The sequence below is a fragment of the Neoarius graeffei genome, chromosome 4 (assembly GCF_027579695.1).
Source record: "Neoarius graeffei isolate fNeoGra1 chromosome 4, fNeoGra1.pri, whole genome shotgun sequence".
Taxonomy (NCBI): Eukaryota; Metazoa; Chordata; class Actinopteri; order Siluriformes; family Ariidae; genus Neoarius; species Neoarius graeffei.
The window spans coordinates 22,442,569-22,470,544 of NC_083572.1; the positions used below are offsets into that span (position 1 = coordinate 22,442,569).

Here is a 27,976-nt window from a genome sequence, read left to right on the forward strand (position 1 = left end):
GCCTTCATTAATGGTCAAACAATGACTGTTAGGCAGCAAGATCTCAAATGACCTTAACTGCTAAAACACCGATGCAACCATTAGTTTAACCTACGTAATAACGTACTTTTTTCCAACGTATTCCATCTGCACCAAAATCCAGGCCCTGAAAGTCACAAAGCTTTCTGAGGGCTGTTTTTCTACTGATTCCCAACCCCCAGCGCACCAACTCCTCCATCATCATGTTAAATGCTAAGTCAAATCATGTTCCATTAGCGAGAGGGAGCATGTGAGCTGAGGCATTGTGCTAATGTGGGTGGCACGGCATTCCTATTTGTGTTAAAATGAACCTGGAGGGAATCTGGTGGTTGCAGAGTGTGACTCACTCTGGATGAAAAAGTTATTTAAAGTCAGCTTTAACTGTACTGTATTTTTCACACTAACTATCATTCACATTAAACTATACCCTGCTATCCTTTTCCAAACAGAGGTGTCTGAAGTCCTCAGATTTGATCCACCTCCAAACATTGTTTTTGCACTGAAGCTGGGTCTTTCCACAAGGTGGCACCACTGAGAAAACTTTAATGGTAACAATGCTCTCAGAAAAAAGTGCTTATGTTGGTTTAGAACCATAATACTAGCAGTAAAAATTGGTCTAACAGATCTTCATGTACTACTCATGTACTACTTCTTGTTCAAGGATATACAGAGGGACTCCAAAAATAGTGTGATAAATCAGTGGATCTCCAAACAGAGACTGATTAGACATTTATGTGCTTAGCTCAACTGATATTTTAGACTGAGACGGAGTGTGCATACATACACTCTCGCACTTCACCGCCATCAGATTGGCCCCCTTTGGGAACAGATCAATAAGGTCGATTGGGAACAATTTAAACAAGCACTAATCCTGTGCTCCCAGGAGAAGCATGCCACCCACACAAGCCTGGCCCAATTAATCACACACACACACTGAGCTGACACACACTCATTGATCACCTCAACATAGTCTTGCGCGCGCGCGCACACACACAGTGACAGAAGTGTTTAGAATTATAGACAAGATTATAAAGCATATACACTAATCAAAGTAAAAGCATTCATTTAGATATAATCATAAATGTTGAGTGTATTAAATTGCTATTTAACCACAGCGATGCCAAATTCTCGATTCTGATTGGTCAGAAGGAGTTGATTAATATTCTATAACGGCAGCTTGGAGATAAAGTCCACTGTAACTTAAATCAGAGGCTTGAGCACATTGTCCTAATGCATTATTATCTCTATAGTAACTTGTACAGGGACTAGCACACACGTGCTACTCCAACCATTTCAAAAGTTTGTAATTGCTGATGTGATATAATTAATTATTTTTTGAAGGAGTCTCCAGTGTCAGTGCTCCAGCAATGAAAGTCTTCAGGACAGAGTGCTTCGAGTTTTTCAGTAATATGACAAGTTGCCCATATTTCTTTTATTAAATTAACTACAATGCATCACACCACCATGTTGCTGAATATTTTCCTAGGCTGCATCCAAATTCTGAGTTTATACTTATAATGGTTGTGTACATATTACCTGACCATAACTGTAGTTTATTCTATGAGTGTGCAAGCGAGTAGTAAGGGGACAATTAAAAATGACGTACTCCACCGCCATCTTACCTGTCCTCTGAACTGGATGACATATACCCATGTAATACAGTGAAATTAAAAAAGAAAATATTTCTGCAATGGCAGAAACATTTAAATAATTCCTCATACATTTCTCATCTCATCATATTGCTGTAAAAATCGGCTTCACTTTGGACAGCTGTCTTCTTTCTATTTTTCCAAGAGGGAATTCTTATTTGGTTATTTTGAGGCTCCAGATGAATTATGGGATAGCGTAGCGTGGCATGTTTGCATACTACGGAAGTAGCAGATCATCCAGGTACCATTCAACTACTATACAGTGTTCCAGCTATTTTATTTTCCCAAGGCACTGCACCCTGCCCTCTAGAACATGTGCCCTGCCCTCAAATGCCAGCACCATGCCCAAATTTATATGCACTCTACCCATAATTTTCCAGATCTTTCCAAGTGCCTGGCACACACATTCCTCCACAGAAAGAAAAAGTGTAACCATAAAAAAGTGTAGCCATAACGAGTGCTGCTGACTTGCAATGAAAGTAACACGTGTTGACCAATCACAACACACCATTAAGTGCTGTGTCATAGTCATGTTCTGTCGACCATTTTGTCTTTATTGTAATAATGAGTCAGTGAAGCAAGGTATGTTTGAAAAGCAGCGATGCCAACAAATGCAAGAAAGAAAAAGGAATTGGTAAAAGCAGCAAGGGGCTCACAGAACCTAGCATCTCAGTCTACTAGAACATAAGTAGATCTAGAGGTTGAGGACTAAACAAATTTAATCAAAAGTTAGGCCTGATAGATCGAGACTCGAGATATAGTCCCTCTAGTCACTAACATTAATGTTAACATGTTAGACTAGATCTAATCTAACATTAATATCCTGAACTAATATTAATTATTGATTAACACTATTCATATTACTATTTTTAGTGGTACAGTGGAGTGCCGTTATACAACCCCGATTCCAAAAAAGTTGGGACAAAGTACAAATTGTAAATAAAAATGGAACGCAATGATGTGGAAGTTTCAAAATTCCATATTTTATTCAGAATAGAACATAGATGACATATCAAATGTTTAAACTGAGAAAATGTATCATTTAAAGAGAAAAATTAGGTGATTTTAAATTTCATGACAACAACACATCTCAAAAAAGTTGGGACAAGGCCATGTTTCCCACTGTGAGACATCCGCTTTACTCTTTACAACAGTCTGTAAACGTCTGGGGACTGAGGAGACAAGTTGCTCAAGTTTAGGGATAGGAATGTTAACCCATTCTTGTCTCATGTAGGATTCTAGTTGCTCAACTGTCTTAGGTCTTTTTTGTCGTATCTTCCGTTTTATGATGCGCCAAATGTTTTCTGTGGGTGAAAGATCTGGACTGCAGGCTGGCCAGTTCAGTACCCAGACCCTTCTTCTACGCAGCCATGATGCTGTAATTGATGCAGTATGTGGTTTGGCATTGTCATGTTGGAAAATGCAAGGTCTTCCCTGAAAGAGACGTCGTCTGGATGGGAGGATATGTTGCTCTAGAACCTGGATATATCTTTCAGCATTGATGGTGTCTTTCCAGATGTGTAAGCTGCCCATGCCACACGCACTAATGCAACCCCATACCATTCGAGATGCAGGCTTCTGAACTGAGCGCTGATGATAACTTGGGTCGTCCTTCTCCTCTTTAGTCTGAATGACACGGCGTCCCTGGTTTCCATAAAGAACTTCAAATTTTGATTCGTCTGACCACAGAACAGTTTTCCACTTTGCCACAGTCCATTTTAAATGAGCCTTGGCCCAGAGAAGACGTCTGCGCTTCAGGATCATGTTTAGATACAGCTTCTTCTTTGAACTATAGAGTTTTAGCTGGCAATGGCGGATGGCACGGTGAATTGTGTTCACAGATAATGTTCTCTGGAAATATTCCTGAGCCCATTTTGTGATTTCCAATACAGAAGCATGTCTGTATGTGATCCAGTGCCGTCTAAGAGCCCGAAGATCACGGGCACCCAGTATGGTTTTCCGGCCTTGACCCTTAAGCACAGAGATTCTTCCAGATTCTGTGAATCTTTTGATGATATTATGCACTGTAGATGATATGTTCAAACTCTTTCCAATTTTACACTGTTGCTCCACTATTTGTCAGCGCAGAATTAGGGGGATTGGTGATCCTCTTCCCATCTTTACTTCTGAGAGCCGCTGCCACTCCAAGATGCTCTTTTTATACCCAGTTATGTTAATGACCTATTGCCAATTGACCTAATGAGTTGCAATTTGGTCCTCCAGCTGTTCCTTTTTTGCACCTTTAACTTTTCCAGCCTCTTATTGCCCCTGTCCCAACTTTGAGATGTGTTGCTGTCATAAAATTTCAAATGAGCCAATATTTCACATGAAATTTCAAAATGTCTCACTTTCGACATTTGATATGTTGTCTATGCTCTATTGTGAATACAATATCAGTTTTTGAGATTTGTAAATTATTGCATTCCATTTTTATTTACAATTTGTACTTTGTCCCAACTTTTTTGGAATCGGGGTTGTAATACGGCATGACATGACCATTGTAACAGGGTCAGGTCATGGCTCCCAAAAATTTTAGGCCTAGTCATTTCTGCTGGCATGTTTTACGTAGGCGGTACATCGCATGATCAAGTTTAGTCATTCATAATGTCACTGAGAACCAGCAGCAACCGGAACAGATTGGTGAAGAAATCAAAGAGAATGAGGACGACGTCACGGATCCACCACGTGCCACTTCCGAGGTCATCAAGTCACTTGAAAATGCGTTATGGTTTGAATGCAATGATACTTCTGCAGCGAACGTCACATATCTACGAAACATGCCTCATTTTGTCTGACTACAGGCCCACACGATATTTCAACAAATGAAAATTACAGACTTTTTCCAGTAAAACCAAGGACTAAAATGTGCTGCATTATGCACAATGCCTGACCTGTGCTTGTTGCACGATAATCATTGTTCTGTTCTTTGAACATCTCATTTACTTCTTATTACATGAAGTTAATTACACAATTGTCCATATTCTTCTCACTACTATTGTAATTTTATAATAACTTTTATTAACTCGGCAGTGCTACTACACGTTCATGCCTGGCATGCTTCAAACTTGCACACTCTCAGCAGCGCACACCTCAAAGACTGATTACATGCACCTGTCCCAGATTAGAGCGCAATCAGCACATTCTTATTAGGATGCTGAACTCTTGCAGACGTTGTGAAGTATTGCGTTCAGTGTGACCCTTACATTTATATTGTTATTCTGGTTCTCGGCTCTCATTTTGTATTCTGCTTTTGTCTTTGCCTCATCTAGTATGTTTGTGCCTTGCTCGACCTTTGCCTGACCTCTGCCTAACATTTTGGAGTTGTATGCCTGATTGTTTTCCTATTAAAACAAACTCTTCCTGCACTTACATCCGTCTACTGCCATAGGACAAGGGACGTCGCTATTGAAAAAAATGAGTTTTGTAAAGAATAAATTTATTTTATATATACACATGTAAATAAAATTTATTTAAATAACATGCATAAGCATCGATTGTTTTTTGTTGATAATTTTATCAGTTGCAGTGTAGTATTAAAATAGTTGAGACAACAGCAGCAAAATATATTATTACATATTATTTGTTACATTGATAGTCAACAATTAAAAAAAAAAAAAAGTCATGAGCATGGTCAAAATGATTGTAGTTCTTGCAATTTCTTCTTGAGCCATGCCAGATTTTCCATTCCGTTATAACACAGATTCACTCATAACATGGGCAGATTCTTTGGATCCCAACTACCGTGTTATAACGGTGCTCCACTGTATTAACTAACATTAAACTGTCATGTTAATAGGCGATAGACGGCTGCAAGTGAAAATCAGTGGTGCCCTGCCCTCTTGGAAAGCTAGTTGGAACACTGCTATTAAACATCTACCGAATATTCCTACACCCTATGTACTGCATTTTGCATATTAATAGTATAGAAGTACGCATATTCAGATATAGCCCTAGAATCATGTTTTATTTCTTACAAAATAGCCTGCACATAAATTTACATGTAGGACAGGAAGAACTCAGAGCAGGTATGAGTCGCAATAAACACAGTAACGCCTGTATATCTGGGCCAGTTTAACAGAGAATGACAAAATGTATATAATCCTGTATGTAGAGGCATTTGAGCAGGTTTGTGTACACAAATTACTACACCCCCTGTCAGCTGTTACAACTTGGTTGAAGGGATAGCCATGGAATCTTTATGTAAAATTATCCATACTATACATATTACCAGTAATGGAAGTGTACTCGTATAAACTAATTTCAGGTAAAAAGCAGGGCTTTGAACCAGAATTTTTTTCCTATTGGTTCGTTCCGAACAGAAACGGAATTTTAACGTTTCCGGTTTTGGGTTCCACCATTAAATAGACGTTCCCGAACCGGTTAGAACAAAAAAATTTCGTTCCCTGTTAATTAAACCGTTAATTAAAAACGGTTAATTACGTTCCCTGTCAGCTGTTTAACAAATGGCTATCAAATTATGTCTCTGTCTCATCCAGCTTAAGCCAAATGTAGGCTAATTCTATTACAACCTTCATTAAATAAGACAAGAAATAATTCAAAACAATTATTATTTCAAATGTTGGCGATTTGGATTCTCAGCATGTCTTCCCATCTACACAAACAGAAAAAGTGCCAAAAATGAAAGATAATTCGTTTAGTGTGTTACCAAAGGCTAGTCAGGCCCTATACAGGGCTTTCCACAAGCGCCGGCTGCCAGCCATACAGCCGGCACACAATTAAGTCCAGCCGGCTACTTTAATGACTATTATTTTTGTAGCCCACAGGTTCTAAATATTAATTTTCGATTTTAATAAAATTAAATGTTTATCTAACGGACTGACAATAATGTCAAACTGAACCGCACTCATGTTGTGATTCGCGCTGTTTGTACCGATAACCACAAATTCCCCGCAGACTTTGCTGATCCGCGGCCCCGACATGCGGTGTGCACGCGCGCGCACTCGGCGGAGGCAGTAGTGTGCGCGCGCGCACTCGGCGGAGTTTATTTTGTGTTTAACACCCCCTCCGGCTGGCTACTTATTTGTCATGGCTGGCTAGTATGAGCCTTAGTGGAAAGCCCTGTATGCATTGATAGGCTAACAGAGGTTAACGTCATTTAATGTTCACGAGCCTCTCATTAACGTGGACAAATATATTGATATCGTGTTTGAAATTGACGTTTCTGAATAATGATAGACTGCAATATTTACCTCTTATTTAAGATGTGGAGACGTGATAGTAGTCCACCCTCCCGCTCTCTCCATTCAGTCAGCGAACGTCACACAGGAAGTGAACCCCAGCGGGTTATAGAAACTTGCGCAGGAGAAGAATGACTTTTTTATTTGTAGGCTACGGAAACTTTGAGGAACGAAATAAAAACCGGTATTAACTGGTTACCATTATTTTTAATAAGCGTTTCTGTTCCAGAACATAAAAAATAATAAAGTTTCTGGTTTCGTTTCTGTTCCATGTGAAATAGAAAAAGTTCCCGGTTTTCGTTCCTTGAACCGGTTCAAAGCCCTGGTAAAAAGACAGCCATGACCATAAAAATCTTCCCATTAGCTGTAGTTCAGCAGCAGTCTTGACTAGATGAAGCATTTACTCCACTTCAGGAGTTGTTTTTCAGCATGCTTGTATCCAGAGTGAAGACACAACTGACTCATTTGGGATCTGATTTTACATGGACCTGATTTTCAGTTATTTGACTGAAAAGTCAAATAAAACATGAGTTTTTACAGTCACCCCTACATATTACTGCTCACAGTGAACAGGTGTTATCACTGCTTATTATTAACACTTATTAAAACAACATTAAGTTGAACACACTCCACATGTACAGTCAAATTGAAGACATCTGCTGAATGAGGGCCAGATGCATGACGTGTGTGTGCATGTTGAGGTGGTCTGAATGAAGGAAATGAAGCAAAACCCACTGAGCAAAGCAGATTAAAAGAGAAATGAATGAGCGCCAGAGGTTGACGTTACCTTCTGCTGTACCAGAGAAGACATCAGCTTTGAAATTGCTGGTGCTTTTCTTCCGGCGGTGTTTCTTGCGGTTGGCATGTGGTGATGGAGGAGGGTCCATCTTAGGACTGGTAGTGCTGGATATACTGGGACTGGAGCAAACTGAGTCTCCCAGACCAGTATCTACAGCAGAGAGAGAGAGAGAGAGAGACCCAGAAAGACACCAGAAGAGAGAAAGATCAGTGGTCAGATCTCACAAGCCCACACATCCACAGAATTAGCCCCGAAACCAGTAATGTGTTCTAGGTACATGAGAAGCAGTGGTAACATTAGGCCTGATGGCACTGGCATTTGGTAGGCACCATTTACTCATCACGTGCAGCTGACAGCTGTGACTAGAGGCAGAATAAAATAACATTCAGATCACATCAATATCCGGCTGGGTGAGTGGGGCAGGCTGCCACTGAGCGCACACACTGAGCCCCCAAGGACGCTCATAACTTATTTTACAACCGTTTAGTCTCTGCTCAAGTGGAAAACATGACAACTTATCTCTACTGACAGGATGCTGTCCTCACTGAGTGTTTAACAACCTCGGCCTCTTGGTCTGAGCGAAGAAACGAGACACTTGTATGTCATTTTGCAACATTTTCTATTGTTACCATGCTCTCCAGCTTGCTTCATTGTATGAGAAGGCAGACAAGTAGGTGATCAGTGTGATTGCAGAAGCTGGGAATAAGGGGGGGGGGGGGGGGGGGGGTGTTTCCAATGACAGGAACTGGGACATCTGACTTCCTCTTTGTGGGTCTGTTTCTCTCTTTCTCTCACAGGCTGTTCCTGAGGCTCCGAGTTCCACATTATTCTCAAATCAAAAACACCTGCCCCACACACAGGCCACTTTCAGCTGGCTGATGAGGAGGCAAAAATTATGCCTTCCTGTTGGTAAGCCTAAATACATACACAGAGAAAAACAGTGGCTTTTGGAGTTACAGTGCCTTGAAAAAGTATTCATACCCCTTGAACTTTTTCACATTTTTCCACCTTACAACCACGATCTTAAAAGTTTTTTATTGAGATTTTATGTGATAGATCAACACAGAGTAGCACATAATTGTGAAGTGAAACGAAAATGATAAATGGTCTTCAAAATTTTAAACAAATAAAAATCTGAAAAATGTGATGTGCATTAGTATTCAGCCCCCCTGCATCAATACTTTGTAGAGCCACCTTTTGCTGCAATTACAGCTGCAAGTCTTTTGTGGTATGTCTCTACCAGCTTTGCACATCTAGACACTGAAATTTTTGCCCATTCTTCTTTGCAAAATAGCTCAAGCTCAGCCAGATTGGATGGAGAGCGTCTGTGAACAGCAATTTTCAAGTCTTGCCACAGATGCTCAGTGGGATTTAGGTCTGGACTTTGATTGGGCCATTCTAACACATGAATATTCTTTGATTTAACCATTCCATTGTAGCTCTGGCTGTATGTTTAGGGTCATTGTCTTGCTGGAAGGTGAATCTCCTTCCTAGTCTCAAGTCTTTTGCATCCTCCAACAGGTTTTCTTCCAGGATTGCCCTGTATTTAGCTCCATCCATCTTCCCATCAACTCTGACTAGCTTCCCTGTCCCTGCTAAAGAAAAGCATCCCCATAGCATGATGCTGCCACCACCATGTTTCACAGTGGGGATGGTGTGTGCAGGGTGATGAGCAGTGTTAGTTTTCCGCCACACATAGCGCTTTGCATTTAGGCCAAAAAGTTCAACTTTGGTCTCATCTGACCAAAGCTTCTTCCTTCTTCCACATGTTTGCTGTGTCCCCTACATGGCTTCTGGCAAACTGCAAATGGGACTTCTTATGCCTGTCTTTCAAAGCTTCTTGCCACTCTTAACAAAAAGGCCAGATTTGTGGAGTGTACGACTTATAGTTGTCCTGTGCACAGATTCTCCCACCTGAGCTGTGGATTTTTGCAGCTCCTCCAGAGTGATCATGGGCCTCTTGGCTGCTTCTCTGACCAGTGCTCTCCTTGCTTGCTCTGTCAGTTTAGGTGGATAGCCATGTCTTGGTAGGTTTGCAGTTGTGCCATACTTTTTCCATTTTTGAATGATGGATTCAACAGTGCTTCTTGAGATGTTCAGAGCTTGGGATATTTTTTTATAACCTAACCCTGCTTTAAACTTCTCCAGAACTTTATCCCTGACCTGTCTGGTGAGTTCTTTGGTCTTCATGATGCTGTTTGTTCTTCAGTGTTCTCTAACAAACCACTGAGGCCTTCACAGAACAAGTGTATTTATGCTGGGAGTAAATTACACACAGTAGGACTCTATTAACTAATTAGATGACTTCTGAAGGCAATTGATTGCACTGGATTGTATTTAGGAGGTATCAGAGTACAGGGGGCTGAATACTAATGCACACCACATTTTTCAGATTTTTATTTGTTTAAAATTTTGAAGACCATTTATCATTTTCGTTTCACTTCACAATTATGTGCTACTCTGTGTTGGTCTATCACATAAAATCTCAATAAAAAACTTTTAAGATCGTGGTTTTAAGGTGGAAAAATGTGAAAAAATTCAAGGGGTATGAATACTTTTTCAAGGTACTGTAAATGCTTGTATAACAGTGACTGCTACACAGACACACAGACAGACTCGGTGTGTGTGTGTGTGTGTGTGTCTGTGTGTGTGTGTGTGTGTGAGAGAGAGAGAGAGACACAGAAACAGAGGGGATGCAGAGACACAGACAGAGAGAGAAACAAAGAAAAATAAGGAAAGAGGGACAGACAGAGAGAAAGAGATAGATATGTTGCAAGATGGAGACAGAAGACAGAACACTCCTGTAAGAAGGACAAGAGTAAATATGAGACTCTGTTGGCTTCAGATTGGACTGAAATAGAAAGACTGCTCAACAAGCGAATCCTCATTGCCATGTATTTGCCCGAGAGCAGTGTTTCTCAACCACTGGGCCGCAGCCCATTAGTGGGCCGGGAAGCGCCATCTAGTGGGCTGCGATTCCCCCCCAAGTTTGAAGCCCAATACTAAATCATTCAGGATGTCGTAGCGTCCCAAATCTGGTAGCTGGTTTGCTGTACACTTTTCAAGTGGAATAAATACATTTATGGGTAAATTACAAACAAGGCTTTATTTTTGTCACGTTCCTCCTCTGCATTTAACCCCCCCCATGCAGGCACGCGAGTGCGCACATATACACACAGAAAGAGAAAGCGTGTGCAGTGGGCAAAATAAATAAATAAATAAATATGTTTGTGGGTTAATTCTATGGATCTTTGATGCCTGCTGGAAGAGAAGAGCAGGAAGGATTGAGAATCAAGCAGTTGTGGTTCGTTTACACCAGATACTAAAATTTGTAGCGTTCTAGCAAACATCGCAAATACACATACAAAGCCCAAAAATTCCTCTTTACCCGAGCATAAATAATACAGGAATTATCTTGTGTCTTGACCCCAGATCTTTAACCCAGCCACATATATAAAGGTGTACACTTCTATGCTCTTCCAGGTTTATCTGTTTGTCCATGTAGAATGATGTCTGCAGTACCCTGTAGTTTGAGACGTCAGGGAACTCAACAGATGGATAATTTTCCAACTCCTAATGAATAACTTTATTTAAACATGATAAGTTGATCAGCAGAGCTGGTGGGGTCGTGCATGTACAGATACAAATAATTACAAATACAAAAGACTAAAAATATACACAATCTTAAAAAAAAACAAAAAACTAAAACTTAAAATCTGTTGATTATCTGTTAATTATCTTCACATTACGTTAACTAATAATATGCATAACTATTGTCCTTGTATTTAGTTATGACTACAATAGGATCAAACTTTATTCTACTAATGTCAAATTTAGCGAGTAAATTTTTCTTTCATAGGAAAGATCCTTCTATGTTAAATGTGTAAGGATCTATCCCACTGAGTGGTTTCTATATCCACTTCTTTTGAGTGTACTTCTTAGTTTTACTAACTTGCTTGTTTGCTGAACACATACATGGCAATAAGTTCGTGTTAATCAACCAGACTGCACATCCATACAATTTTAAATACAATACCTACAATTAAAAACGGTTTGTTTTTATTGTATTTATTTAATTCCTGGACTCCCATCTGTAACAGGGAGTGATGTTGCATTCCATTAATGCACTTTCAATAGATTATTAGATTCTAATAGAATAGATGAGCCAAAATAATTGGGGATCCTTTTAATGGGCCCCGACTCGTTACAAGTATGAATAGGTAAGCTTTAACGTAGAAAAAGGTTGAGAGCCCCTGCCCAAGAGCACAAACCTTTCACCCCTGACCTTTGACCCCCACTCCAACATGCAACCAAGACTCAAAGAGACACCCTGATTACATTGCTCCTGCCATAATTAAAGCAGAGAGGGCAGCGAGTGCCACAGGCTGGGGGCCAGACACATGATGTTGGGGCAGGATTAGGTGCTCTGGGGCAAACTGGCACAAACGCTAAGAAACGACAAGGAGCATCACATTTGCATCCCCCCAGTCCTCCTGCCATCCAAAATAGCTAAATGGTAGTAAGGTGAGTCACATGTTTAACCTTTAAGCAGAGCATTTAGTCTTCTGACTTAGGTCTGACAGGAAAGAAAGGTGAGGCAGAGAGCTTAGTAAATGATGACTCTTGTGCACTCTCTCTGCTCCCACTGAGATTCGCCTTACAGGGGGACTGCGGCCACTTATCAGCTCTGTGAGCCACTGTGCACAAGACCCTCAGCTAATTACTTTATCTACCTCCCTCCATCCCGTCTTCAACCAGGAGAGAGAGAGAGAATCTCGCTGCTGTCAACTCCTGAGGCAAGAAGTGACAAATGGCTGTCAGTTCAGATCCTGTGTGACAGGAGCCAAGCACATCATTAGACCAACAGAACAGCTACTTAGGCAACACACACACACACACACACACACACACACACACACACTCCAGCAGCCCTTCAGAGCCTTTACTCACATTGTACCTGAGCGCAGGTCAGACTTGCAGAAAGCTTACACATCTTAAAGAAAGCTTACCATACTTACAGAAAGCTTACACATCAAACATGTCAGACAGACTTCATGGTTTAGTGAACCAATGCACATGATGTGTTAAAGAATGTTAAAGAATTCAGGAATGGATAAGGGGGAAAAAAATCTCATCTCCATCTCTGGTTCAAAATAGAGATGGCTCATCTAGAGAGTGAGCTGCATCTATGAATCATTTCCAAACTATTATTTTTCAAGCATGTGATTCAAAAATGGACTCATTACCAACAGTAAGCTGGAACCAACGGTGTTTCCAACCAAAACATCATTTTCTCATCATTCAATAAAACAAGTACTCACAAGCTACTTTATTTAAAAAGCAACAAATCTACCACCTTGATACTGAGAAACATAATTAAACATAGTTAGTTTTGCCAGTAAAGGACATGTCCTTATTATTGTTTTCCCATTATCTGATTACTTAAGTGCATGTAAAAAGGAAAATTAGTGGGGTTTGTTTTTCATTAATTAATTCATTCATTTATGTATTTACTTATTATTTTAGTTATTGTAAACACACACAATGTTTATCTTTGCCTAGATATGAACTTTAGTACAAAATCACACACTGCTGGGGGTGGGGTGGGTTGTGAGTCTCCACTGTGAACCTGTTAAAGCCTTTCATAGCTTTCATGGCTGTATGAGGCCAAGGGCTAAGGGTGAAGGCAGGACTAAATATGCACAGAGGGCCAACCAGCACCTCCCCCAGTCTTGACACTTGTCACTCTCGCGTTCACACTGTGTGCTCATGTGTGAGGAAAACGGTCTGCATAACTTTACACTTGAACAGGACATGCATCCAAGCCGCACAGAGACACCTCTCTGACTAGCTGAAGTAGAACACAGTGTGTACAGAAACACTCCCTCCATCAGTGGCGTAGACTCCTGAATGAACGTGCCATTGATAATGTGGCGCTGTGAGGGCCGTTACTCTGATAAACAGTTAAAGCAGCATTAGGGCTTGACACTGCAATCAATAAGAGACATATGAGAGCACTGGCTGTGTGTGTGTGTGTGTGTGTGTGTGTGTGTGTGTGTGTGTGTGTGTGTGTGTGTGTGTGTATTCATGCTTGGTGCTAACTGATCGCTATTGCTTTTAGAGAACTACATGCTTCTTCAAACTATGTGGCACTAATCAGAAACATCATGACCTTAATGTTATATTGTTCTTTATAGTTTTTTTTCTCTAAACCACAGCAATCTATATATGTAGCGCAGCAATATCTATACTTTAAGGTTGTCTGTGAAGATTCTCAGTCATCCAGGTCATAGTAACTGTGGGTGGTAAAAGTCCAGTTGCTCTCTTTTACCACTTTAAGGTTGTATAACTAATAACCAGGAACAAACCCAGTACACAAGGACATTTTGAGCCTCTTAAAACGCGAAATGATTTGCAATGTATTTTATTTTTCTAAGTGTATTTCAAGTTCAAAAACACAGAATTTCACTTTTTACACCTGAAAGAGATCTTTTACTTTAAAAGTAGACATATCAGATGCTTGCTGGCCGGGCTGTGAAAATTGTGCATGCAGACGCTTATCTAAGTTTCCAAATCTGTCATTGCTTAACTCCTGAATATTTTCCATCATTAAAAAGCTTATAATTTCTGCTTTCCAAGTAAATTTCTCTCATTAAGATCTATTCAGTACTTTGGGAATAACAGCAGGTTGGAGTTGGTACAACAGAGTGCGCACTCTGCTCGCGGGATGTTGTAAAACTGCCGGTGCTTTTTGAGTCATGGGAAAGTGGTCAGGCTCTCTTCTGATCGGTTTCCAACTGGATTACTTGTGAACATCAATCAGATTCTCACGGTATCTGATGAAGTAAACAGCAAAATTTTCCATCAGCTATTTTTTATATGATTCACGGGAGACTTTGAGGCGTGTTTTCATAGCTTTACCTACTTGTTTTTTCGAATCAAACTGATTCATGTAAATAACTATTTTAGAATATAACTGTAGTTGTTTTGATGAAAAATATTGAGATCTTAGTGGTTGGAATGATATTTTAAACAACCGGAAGTCAGAAACGCGAGTATTAATTTCAGTTCAAGTAATTGGAATTGTTTATTGGATGTGGCTCACAGTTTTTTCGAGGTTAGCCTTGAAAACTGTGAATATTATAATTTATATTCTTTAATATAAACACTAGTAGGCCCTACGTTTGAGAAATACAAAGGCCTACAGAGCACAAAAAGGGTATTCAAAATAATATTTTATTACTTTTTTTAATTGTGTATCAATTTAACAGTTTTACCCAATTAGCATAATGAATACTAATTAAATACTAATTTGCATGATTTGTTTTTTTTCTAATTTGTCAAACAGTATACAACCATCTATGTGCCTGCCAATTTCCATGTAAATATCATTAAAAATAGACAAGTTAAGAAAAAAACATTTGATCTCATTCATTAATTAGGCCCATTTTGAATCATGTTATCCTAATACATATTACATCAGTTTTCTAAAAATTAAGCCTTTTTTCAATCTTTCATTTGTAATATCTCAAGAACGAATAAACATTTTAATTATGTAAAAAGTATGTTGTTCTGCATTCAATTCTGAATTCAATGAGAATAGTTTTAAGCAATTTGGATTGAATTTTCACCTGATATGCCTATTAAAAGTTCACTGTAAAAATTTTAAACAGATAATACATGTTTCTATGCCCCCCCCCACACACACACCCCTCATAAAACTGCAAGCTGACTGAAAACTTTGGCTTATTAACCCTCTGGGGTCTGATTGTATTTTCTGGCACTCTAATGATTTTGTCATGCTCTGATTTTGTTGTCAATTTCAACAAATCTAAGCAGTATTTTCAAAGTTATACTTTTTTTGGTATTCAGCACAAGTTCAGCTACAATAATATATATGCAGTATGTATGTCGTGATTGTACTTTAAAAAATAACAGATAAATGAAGATGTAAAAAGCAGTTTTAAAACTGGTGTTGGAATGTGTGAAAAAAATTACCTTACTCTTTGTGACAAACCGTTTTGACCACTTGAGGTGATTCTGTTCACCTTAGGAATGTGTAAAGCACAAAAATTTAAGTCTGCTCCATTGATTTGGACAATTAATTGGCCATCAAAAAATGTATGTCCTATTGTTTTGGGATAAAGGGTTGGCACTGAGAGGGGTATTCAATGAGAAGAGTAAAAAAAAAATCCATTCAATGAGAAGAGTGAAAACCCCTCCCACTGCCAATTCTTAATCCCATCAGGTCAAGTAATGTTCTTCACACATTCCAACACAGTTCTAAAACTGCTTTTTACAACAGCTTCATTTATTTGACTATTCAGTGCGTCTTGAAATTAACTCTTGTACTATTTTATTCAGTTCAGAGCCACAACCTACTCTGTAATTTTGCTCCCACTCCAACTTTTACTCTCTAAACTCAAAATAGAGCAAAATCAACTATTTTTGAGGAAAATACTTTTAACTCTGGAAAAATTGCTCAGTCATTTTTCCTGTGTATGCACTACAGTGCATGCATATCAACCGATCTGCTCACTGATCTTCGGCTGGAACGAGTCGAAGTTTTAATAAATAAATAAATTTTAAAAATTTAAAAAACCACCGCTCATCAGTGTTGCAGTTCTCAAGATTGAATTGAATCACTGTCCTGAATCATGAATTGATTCGCTGTCCTGAATCATTTGAAGTGCATAAAATCCGCGTGCCAGCCCGCAACAAGTTTTACCTCCAAATAGTCTAAACTATGTCTGACAGATTTTATCCTGTTTGCGGTGGGTGTTCCCACTGCGAAAGAGAAACCAGTCAAAACTGAAAGAGTGAAAGTGATCATCATGCCGTTACCATATGAATAATCTTATGAATGCATAAGTGGGTCTCAGTGCGCCGACTCCGGTGTGACTGAGGCCAAGTTTACATTAGACCGTATCTGTCTCGTTTTCTTCGCGGATGCACTGTCCATTTACATTAAAACGCTTGGAAACGCCGGGAAACGGGAATTCGCCAGGGTCCACGTATTCAATCCAGATCGTGTCTGGTCCGGTGCTGTGTAAACATTGAGAATATGCGGATACGCTGTGCTGAGCTCTAGCTGGCGTCGTCATTGGACAACGTCACTGTGACATCCACCTTCCTGATCCGCTGGCGTTGGTCATGTGACGCGACTGCTGAAAAACGGCACGGACTTCCGCCTTGTATCACCTTTCATTAAAGAGTATAAAAGTATGAAAATACTGCAAATACTGATGCAAATACTGCCCATTGTGTAGTTATGATTGTCTTTAGGCTTGCCATCCTTCCACTTGCAAGTGGTAAGTGACGCGCATGCCCGACATGCACTGAGATATCACACACAGTGGCTCAGTCCCGAATCACAGCTTGTGCGCTCCACTTGCGCGCTCTGTGAGCTGCGCAGGGCCGGAGTGCGCACCCTCCAGAGGGCACTCGCTGTTCAGGGTGGAGTGATTTGGAGCGCAGGATGCCTGCGGAGCCGAGCGTATCCATGTATTGGTGTTGCTGTGTGCACGCGAATTGTGTATTGGCGTTGCTGTGTGCACGCTAATTGTTCTAAAAACGTTAATCTGATGATCCGCTGATACGGTCTAATGTAAACCCCACCTGAGTAAGGTGACAAGTTTTATGTTTCATCTAATTTAGGTAATTTAAAAATATATTATTTGGCAGTGGGCACATGGGAAAATGTAAAGTATAAAGTTTGTCAATATGTTTATGATGCTTGTATGATAAAAAACTTGAAGATATTTATCCAAATACATGACCTACTCATTCTAAACCTGTCGAGCTTCGCCAGCGAAGCTCTCGACCCCAAAGGGTTAAGCACATTTCACGTGGCTAGCTAATGTCAGTAATATTTAATGCTAATGTGATTAGACGCTGCCAAAATATCAGCTTTCTAATGTGCCATAACAGTTTTACATATTTTAGTGTTCCCATTAAATCTAGAAACTCAGAAGAGGCAGGGAGCTTGAGCAGTGGTTTGAATAACAAAACAATCAGATATATCTTTGGGTAGCCCAAGAGTATCCTATTGATACTCTTTATCCTTTGATTGTAAATAAGCAACGCATATCCTATTTACGATCAAAGGATAAACAGAGAAATCACTTCAGAGTGATACCCAGGGCTTTGCATACCTGTGCTGACCCCTGAGTTGGCAATGACTGTGGCGTCGCTCCACTGGTCGGCACTGGACACAGAGTACGAGCGTTGGTGCATGCCATCCGGCCGACTGTTAAAAGATACCAGACTGATGCCACTGGCCATCTGAGATGCTGAAGAGCTGCTGCTCACAGAACCTAGAAAGAGTGATGGGAAACAAAATGAAAGAAAATCTAAGTCCAGTCCCCCTGGAACAAATTCTACTGCCTCAAGAACATCAGTAAAATGGAGAATAAGACATGGCTACTAACGGACAGTGCTGACAATCATACAGACAGTGTTTCAATATTATATGCACCCCCCAGTTATAGATGACCTGACTGAAGACGATGTTACACCTTCTAGACATTAATTAACAAGCAATGCATGTCATTTTATTCTGATGTAATTATATCCACTACAAGGAATTATAATCTGAGCTTCTGAATATAAACTGCTCCTCATACAGCTGTGCTATCCAGAGCAATGCAGGATGAACTACCCAAAGCAAAGATGCGAGTGTAAAATTGTGAGGACCTGCTAATATCCAACTAGAATGATGCACTTTCTATTTATAAGGCAGTTTTTAACTGCAGCAAACAAATTGAAAGAATGATCTGATGGCGTTCTAAGTATTGGTGCACTCGTGCTGCAGAAATGCATTCTCTGTGTATACCCTCAGCATTCCTCTCAATAAACGAGTATTTCTGTGCAGAGGTACAGCCACAGGCCTGCTGCAAAACTGTGCCGAATGAAATGTCACAACTCAATATAATCTCCTGTGGAGCTGATAAATCAGACGGCAGCACCTTTGAAGAAATGGCACACGCCAGTCAGGCTACTGGCTGGTAAACTACAGTTTTACATTAGCGGCCAGAAAACTAAAAACACGCAATGTGTGAGGGGCAGGGAAGGTCTCACTGGCTCTCTCTCTCTCTCAATACACACACCTTCAGCTATTCAACATGGCGGGGCCTGTGTCTAACTGGAGCACACACACACACACACACACACACACAAAAAGAGATATTAGAGATAAGCGGTCCTTCTGATCGCTCTCCCGACCCAGCCTCAGAGTCCAATCCCTGACGTACAAAAGCTTTCATTACCTTATGACTGAGTGAATTATCTTTCCTCTCCCTCCTCCCTTTCCTTGTTCTCTCTTTCATTAGTGCTCATTTCAGAGCTGGCTGACTGGAGAGCCAGTGCTGATTACATTAATATTCATGACAATAATTAGTACATGTATTATGGGTCACTGAATATTCATGCTATTAGTTTGGTCCTCCTGGAGCTGTGTGCATGTGTATGTATACAGAGGGCATTTTACAATCCTTGGGGGGTTTAAACGATGTTCAGTTTCAGTACAAACAGTCTAAATGACAAACATTTCAATAGTTTGACACTGTTTAATAAATACACTGGATTTTGCTTGCATTGGTTTATTACTATACAGAATCATGCTCAATTGTTTATATTAGTAATTAACAATAAAATTATCCGTAAACATTTACATCAATTCCATATTAATACTTATTAATACTGAATTAATCTTTGAAATAATAAGCATTACTTGTCCCCGAGTGTTGCTTTGTTGGGCTTTAGAAATTTTGAATAAATTCAGATTTAAAAATACAGTAATAATAATAATAATAATAATAATAATAATAATAATTTGCTTTATATTTCAATCAACATGATTTTAAACATGCGTGTTGAAATACACTTCAACGTTTTGGCCAAATTACTCACTTCACATCAGGCAAAAGTCTCCGAGTAAATGCATGAAAATAATTTATTTTAAAACAACGTTTAAAATCTTGTATGATTAAAAAAAAAGATAAAACTAATTTTCTTTCAGTTTTAGTCTTTTTCTTTGGGCTGAATCCCTGTTGGAGCGCTACTGGGTGTGTAGTGCACTAGGCAAGATCTACAATGTCACTGTGTTCTACTCTGTGTAACGTAAGCAAGTCGTTTGCGATTCTGCCTAAATCAATATTACGAGGGGCTTCAAAAATGACGTGTGAAAACGAGCTGAAGGTGGAGGTGGACTGGACTGATTAGGCAACAAAATACAAAACTGAGTTAAATAACAGATAAATAGTATGACTAAAGTCACAGTGATTTGCGCTAGCTCTTACAAACCGGGACATCTGGTCACCGTACCCTATAGATCCGGAATGGTAAGAGATAGAGAATGACGCTTAGTGAGGAAAAAAAAAAAGCCCGTTTTTCATGATCATTCCAGTTTGGTGATCCGGATCAGCACCAAAAGTCAAAGCAACTTAATTCAGCCCAGAGGTATTCTGCATGTGAAATTTAGTGATGACTGGTTGAAAACTAAAGGAGAAATAGTGTCCTAAACATGTTAGGATAATAATAATAATAATAATAATAATAATAATAATAATAATAATGTAGAAAGATCCTGAGTAACAATTAATTAATAACAAATATGACATTAACATTTACAGTAAATGAATGATACTGCCTCCATGTCATTTCCTTACCACTAGCCATGATTACTACTTTTTAGCATGTTACCTGGAGCCTGGGCTAACTGCAAGTTGCTCAAGTCCTTGGCGAGGCCGTTAGTTTTGGGGCCGGAGGCTGCACACGTAGAGATAGCCCTCGGGGGTCTTTTCCCTGGGACCTTGACTGTAGTGCGCAGCAGGTCAATCTCTTTCCCGTGTACATTCTGCATGTAGTCCTGGAGCAAAACAGCAAAACTCTACTATATAGTGGCATACAGATACAGTCATGTCACATGATACTTCAAGACATTTCTGTGTGTTCACAATATAATAAACTAAAACTGGCATCAAAATAGTATTGCTGTGTTAATGTGAAAATGGAGTTCTACATTTAGATAGCTAGATAGAGAATACTTTTAGTTAGTATCTACAAAAATTACATATTTAGCACCAAAAAAGGAGAGAAAATAAAATTCTATAATTTTAAAAATTAACATGAAATATGTTGCTTCCAAAAAGAAATAAGAAAAATGCCAAATAAAAAAAAGTTTAGTCAAGTATATTAGACCTTATCCCACTTTTCCCCACAGTTCAAAGACATGCAGTTAGGTTAATATGGGATGGCCTTGGGCTGAGGTGCCCTTGAGTGAGGCACCCAACTCCCAACTGCTCCCTGGGTGCTGTTAGCATGGCTGGCCACTGCTCTGGGTATGTGTGTGTGCTGATTGCTCACGTGTGTGCGCGCATGTGTGTGTGTGTTCACTGCTTCAGATGGGTTAAATGCAGAGAGGAATTTCACAAGCGTGTGATGAATAAAAGTTCTTCTTCTTACTTGTATTCATTAAAGAACAACAGCTCTAAAAGTGATATGAAAACATGGACCAAGAGTGAGATTGACAGGAAAATAGAATAAAAACCCCAGGATATAGGGCAGTTTGTGCATCCAACATTATAACATGGACATCTAAAACAGTAGTTTACAGGGGGTGATGTAAATGCACGCCTGATTTTCTACAGGGCTTGGATTCTCAAAATGAATATGATACATGTCTGTACGCGGCCGATGATGATAAAGCTTAATGTTCAATCATGTACTGTCATATTGGAGCTTAATGCTACTGTATACTACTCTGAAAAAAGGGTTTTATAACTTTCCTTGTGATCCTGCAATTATATTGCCTATTCATGTTAACTCTGCTGAGAGTATTTCATGATAAACTGGCAATTATAGTCAAATCATGTACACCAGACAGAGAGTAGTATAGAATTCATCTTGTGTTAAAATAGTATATGATGCCATGGCTTGGATAGGTTACACAGAAGCAGGTGCAGCATTACATCTGAATATTATTATACACTCAGTGCTTCATCGTTAGCTCATTAAAGGAATAAGGATAAGTGCACCATAGGAAAATATAGTCTTATACATCAGACACTATACCACTTACATCTACGTACTGGGGGGGAAACTGCGTTAGAAGCACACACACGTGCGGATGGATCACGCTGCGCCAGTGTGTTTCAGATGCCGAGCAGGGAGCCCGTGCTCGACACGTGGCTTCACTCACGTTGATGATGAAAGTTCCTCGATGCTAATGGGGATGCAATTACCGACTGCAAGCTGTTGGCCTGCCGCTCCTGAAGGGCTCTCCTGTGGCTTGTTAAGCCATGTTGAGAGCACTTGGCTTTGAATTGCCCTTTTGTAGGCCTCCGCTAAGGGACAGAGACACTCAGCGCTTGTTGTCGACTCACCCCACACACACAGTGCTCAATGATTGGCACATGGCCAAAGAGCAGCAGCTGTGGGTGGTCTGTTCACACGCGCAAAAAAAAATAGCTGCTGCTTTTTGAGGCTGAGAAACCCTGCATATACGAGCTATCGAGTGACATGTGTTTCTGTGTCACATCAAGGCCAAGTGCGCTGGGAAAATGCTATGCAGCTGAGTGCGAGGAACAATTAAACAGAAGACACTTGTGGGATTTAAGGATTAGACTGCCCCTTTTATCTGAAGTGTTTGAAAAACTGAATCTAATGAAAAGATCATGTGAACATGTCACAATGCCTGTAAGACAGATGTGATTAAATCCCACACTCTCTAGAGATGCATACATTAAATGTTCTATAATGACTATAAATACTTGTGTTTAAAACACACACACAAAACTCATCACCCACACAGCGTTGGGTTTAATGTTAATTGGAGTGAACGAACAAATGCCTGTTAGGTGTTTAGACCTCAAGTTTCCATGTTTCCTTCAAGAGGGATGTGTTTTGGAGCTGGTTATATGCCATTTATTGCAATCTACTTAATTAACCGTGTTAATGTGATTTTTTTTTCAGTGTAGTTAAACAATTTAGGATTATTTAATTGAAGCCTCTGGAGTAGTGCTTGGTGGGAACTGGGATTTGTTCACAGACAAGATAGTGCTTACTGGCAGTGCAGTCAAACATATAGTAGGGTAAACGAGCAAAATATTATTTGATACAAGGTGAAAATCTATTTGATATTTCAGAATGACTGTGCAAAAGAAGAGACCTCCATCTGTTGATCGATTTAGAGTTGTTTGTGCCTGCAAAAGTTATATCAGTAATATCTCGACTTATTTATCATAGATTTTTCCTTTAAATTATAATTTACAGCACAACAGAAATGAGGGCTTGGTTTCAAAATAGCTAGATTGAAATACTGGAAATGACATGATGATTCAAGTGTGCATAATTAGCACAATTTTTTATGCTTAGCTAATTTGCTAATTTCACACAGTGTTGTCTGTGGAGCCCTAACTTATCTTATGCCAAATTATTACGGCATGTTACAAAAAATAAAAAAATCTGAGTCCTCATCTCCAATTTACCAGTCCTAATGCAGTTAATGCACGAGTCTGAGTCCAAGTCATCAGTGCTCGAGTCCAAGTCATCAGTGCTCAAGTCCAAGTCGAGTTATGAGTCCTTGGAGGAGTCTAACTGGAGTCCGAGTCCTGGACTCAAGTACTACAAGCCTGGCTTTCACACCTAATGGTCCTAACAGCCAATAGTAAAATTAATATTTTTAGTTTTTATTCTGCCCGGTTTCAGATTGCACATAATTAAATAAACCAAACAGAAAAGTCAAAAACTATGAAAAGATACTTGCACAACTCTTTCATTCATTGGTTAGAAATCTAGTGATGGAACAAAACAAATGCCAAACAAGTATAGAAATCACAAATCAGCCAAGCACAGAAAACATGGAGCCATTATTAAATAAATGGCTTTTGTAGAGGCAATTAAAATAACTGTAGCAGTAGCTACAGCATTTAATTCCCATTATTTTTTATTTAGTTTAGCAGCTGGTATCTACAAGAGATGCAACTCGCAACCCAAAGTACACGACATGTTTGGTTTACTTTCTGCAGTTGGGTCGATTTGGGTCATTCAAACTGCTAGCGTTCACCTGGAACCGGACTGAGACCATCATGGAAAGGATGTTTTGGTCCACACACGAGTGAAAACCCAATGAAAACTAAACTCTACATTGGAGTCACTGTGGAGCCACAATGATTTATGCATTTTGGATCTTTTTTAGTATTTGGTGTTTAAAAGATGCATGTGATAATCAGTAAATATCAAAAGTAAATTTGATTAGAATATGATCACTCATACAAAGGTTGTGCCAATATTTGAACTCGTCAGTCTAGATCCTGCTGTCCAGGACCTCATGTACTTGGTCATCTCTCTCTCTCACACACACACACATTCTAGAGAATAACTTGAGGCTTTGATTAGTCGGAATGTGTTCCAGGGTAGACAGAGAGATAAGAACACGTGATGAAGTGGCACAGGATGTCCAATCATGCCTGCATGTGTGTTACTCTAACCAAGCTGGCAATTAAGATGAGCTGTTATGGCTTAATACAGCACATCAGTGTCAGCTGCATGGAAACAGGAGATGAGGGAGCCAGTAATTAACAGCATGGATGCGCTGCTGATCATGCCAACGCTGAAGCAGTGCAGAAGTCCACGTGTGTGTGTATGTGTGTGTGTGTGTGTGTGAGTGAGAGAGAGAGAGAGAGAGAGAGATGCTTACTTACATGCAGGCTGGGGTGGTAGGTCAGAATTCCGTTGTCGCAAAGGGTAACGTATTTCTTCTTCCACTCTTTGTTTAGTGACTTTCCACTCCGTTTCATGAGCATCCCCTGTAACACACACAAACAAGGTGTCATTATACACACAGAAGTAGAGGCAATAGTAATCTTTGTGCTGTATAAACTTCCTATATGTGACTGAATTCTCATTTTATCTATGATAAATGTTGTTTGGGAGCGTTCTAGCATCCGAGCTTTACAAAATACTTAGTATTAAAGAATTAATCATCTACCTTACCATTAAACCAAAACAGAATTTTGCACCAAAACAGAATTTTATGCTTTGCAAGAGAGCTTCCCAGCTCAATTTAACAAATATGTTTCCTCCTTCTTTTAACATAGTGGATACAATTTTAAATAAGGTTCTCTTGGAATAACGGGAGATGGGCTTGACTGCTTTTGCTTGCAAGTTACAAATTACCCAATGATGCTTTGAAAGCTTATCTTAAAATATGTGAATTAATAGTGTGTGAATACTCTTTTTAAGGAACTGATTTTTTTTTCAACCAGCACCTGTAATTTCTTGCTACATTTTCCAATATCAACAAAATGGAATTGCTGCTCTGTCTCAGGCTGAACAAACATGACAAAGTCAGTCATCAAGTTCCACAACACAATCACAATCCTAAGTACTACTATAATCCCTCGTTTATAAAACTAACAGAAATACGCATTTAGTCCAAAACAGGATTGTAGCTTTTGGTGAAAATGCTGCTGAAGTGTTAAAAGCCACGTTTGAGACTACACAGACGTGTTGGCCGCGGCGTGAGCCGCTATCTCCCCCGCACGTCATTGACTGGCCATTTAAGGGTTGGCCACCCACACCTCGTTTCAGCCAAATTCATTAGGAGAGACGAGGGATAAAACCCGTGAGCTGATTAGCAATTAAGTGGCAGCCGTGTCACTTCGCTGGACTTGTTAAACATTAACATGCAGCCAGGGTGGATATTAATAGAGTCTGTGACCCAGCTGCCTTGGAGCACGCCACACACAACAAGGAGCTGGCTTTCCTCTTTTCCCTCCATCATTCAACAGTCATAAAAATGCCACGTTCTCCGAGTGTCGCACTTCGACAAACTCACTGCCATTATGTGCTAATTGGTGTCTAAACAAAGCTTAAAAATAGAAGTGCAAGAAATGATGCACTGAATTGCCTGACAGTTACTATGCTGTTCTTCATGCTCTTGAACACAGACACAGCACTCTGGATGAATGATAATAGCAAGCTTAATGTTACCTCAGACTGGTCATCACTTTATCTATGAAAGAGAGTGAACAGACTGTGGAAGCTGCAGTGTGCCTTGGTTAAAGCTGCTGTATGCATATTTGTGTTGTTGCACCAGCCAGTTTTATTATTATTTTAGGTGGCTGGTTCACCAACCGTCTGCTCTGTGTGATCTGCACATCGCAATGCATTATGGGATTAGTTCCTTTTTTCCCTTCTTTTTTTTTTTAATCCTCACAGGCTCTTGCTCTTGTACTGGAAATGAAAGGACCAGCATCCTGCAGTGCACAAAATACGACCTGACAAGGATTTTATTTTTCATTTCATGTCCTAACAACAGAAATGCCACCACTAAACCTGCTGTCAGCTAACCAAGAAAAAGAGAGAGAGAGAGAGAGAGAGAAGGCACTAGCTCATGCTAGTCTCAGTTTCATGTACCACCCCTTTCTGGTTTAAGAGACAGAGTATTTTCTGCTGTGTGTCATGTTATGTTTTCAAAACAGATTCAACAATTTAACAGATTTAAAGCATATTACATTTTACTTGTACAACAGTACAAGTAAAATGTTCTTCTAAAAATATATACATTCCAAGAGCATGTAATGTCACGATTAAGACACCAGCATGCTCAAGGCTTTTAGTTTAAAAAAAAAAAAAGTTAAAATAACGCAATGACCCATAGCTACTCAGATAGAGAGAGAAAGCATATTTGATAGATAGATAGATAGATAGATAGATAGATAGATAGATAGATAGATAGATAGATAGATACTGCGAGAGAGAGAGAGAGAGAGAGGACAGAGAGAAGAGGCACTACAAAATAGAGAAAGAACTAAAGTATGAAAGGAGAGAAAGATACTGCAAAATAGAAAGAGAAAGAAAGAAAGAAAGAAAGAAAGAAAGAAAGAAAGAAAGAAAGGAGAGAAGAGGTACTACAAAAGAAAGAAAGAGGTTAAAGAGACTGCAAAATACAGGTAAAGAAAGATAGAAAGAAAGAGCTTAGAAAAATACAGCAAAATAGAAAGAAAGAAAGAAAGAAAGAAAGAAAGAAAGAAAGAAAGAAAGAAAGAAAGAAAGAAAGAAAGAAAGAAAGAAAGAGAAAGAAAGAAAAGATGGGAGAGAGATATTGCGAGAGAGAAAGAAAAGAAAGAAGGATGAGAGATACTGCAAAATAGACAGAGAAAGAAAGAAAAAAAGTTAGAGAAATACTACAAAATAGAGAGAAAGAAAGATGGGAGCGATATACTGCAAAATAGGGTGAGAAGATAGAGAGAACAGGCACTACAAAAGAAAGAAAGAGGTTAGAGAGAGACTGCAAAATGGAGAGGAAGAAAGAAAAATGGGAGAGATACAGAGCGAGAGAGAACACTACAAAATAGAGAAAGAAAAAAGGGTGGGAGAGAGATACTGCAAAAGAGAGAGAGACAGAGGATAGAGAGAAGTGGTACGACAAAAAAGATACAGTGAGAAAAGGAAAAAGGAAGAAAGAAAGAAACTAAAATAGAGAGAGAGCATGAAGAGAACAAAAGATTCTGTGAAACAGAAAGAAAGAAAAAGACAGACAGACAAAGAGAGTGTTGTGTTTTTGTGTGTGGTGTTCTGGAGCTGCTTGGTCATGGAAGCCCGTTTCCTTTCTGGATCCTGCACCAGCTGGATGAGGCTGAAATGACAAAGCTACTTGCTGTTCACAGGTAAGAGTAAACGAGTGAGCAGATGAAAGTAAAAAGCAGGAAGCCTCCTGGTGTAACGGGGAGCGAGTATGAATGAATGATGGTGTGCTCGTGTGTTAGAGGAGTAGAAAGTGATTATTTGACAGCAGAGCTCTCAGCAGGCCTGCTGTGTTGCTCCGAGTGTCAGTTCTGTCCTCCTGCACTGGTTTTGCTCATTCATTAGAAAAATGACAGGCGATCATTTTGCATGAGAGGCTAATTGAACGTCACGTCGGCTCGCTGATGGGAGTCGCCGCTCATTATTTAAGGCGCCAGCCAGTGACACCCTGCCTGCCCCTATTTTACCTGCCATGGTGTGACAGGCTGCAAGGTCTTTCCGTCCCACAGAAATGGAAGAGATAAATAAAACGAATCTCTGCACTTCCTCGCCTGGACTACGCTTCTGTTCCCAAACACGCTTCCAGCGCAGCGTCAATGATATTAGTACCTGCACCCTTTACTGCTACGTCAGGATCAACAGTAGCTAAAAATAAGCCAATAGGTGGGACTGAATGAATAATAATAATAATAATAAAAAATCATGACTCAGTGATCAACTCATTATCATTATCTCTAGCCGCTTTATCCTTCTACAGGGTCGCAGGCAAGCTGGAGCCTATC

The 27,976-nt window shown here is 39.7% G+C and overlaps 1 protein-coding gene across 8 annotated transcripts in view; it reads right to left on the minus strand.

The window, feature by feature from the left end:
• The window catches only part of agap1 (ArfGAP with GTPase domain, ankyrin repeat and PH domain 1), a 322,009-nt gene that overhangs the window by 60,062 nt on the left and 233,971 nt on the right, over positions 1 to 27,976 (minus strand). For 7 of the 8 annotated variants that reach the window (XM_060919024.1, XM_060919026.1, XM_060919028.1 and 4 more), the window contains 4 exons: positions 24,368 to 24,472; positions 20,367 to 20,532; positions 17,819 to 17,980; positions 7,653 to 7,814 (listed from right to left, as the gene is read on the minus strand). In XM_060919024.1, coding sequence (XP_060775007.1) covers positions 7,653 to 7,814; positions 17,819 to 17,980; positions 20,367 to 20,532; positions 24,368 to 24,472 — 595 coding nt within the window. The remainder of the gene's footprint in view (positions 1 to 7,652; positions 7,815 to 17,818; positions 17,981 to 20,366; positions 20,533 to 24,367; positions 24,473 to 27,976) is intronic. The other variant, XM_060919023.1, reaches the window with a different exon arrangement.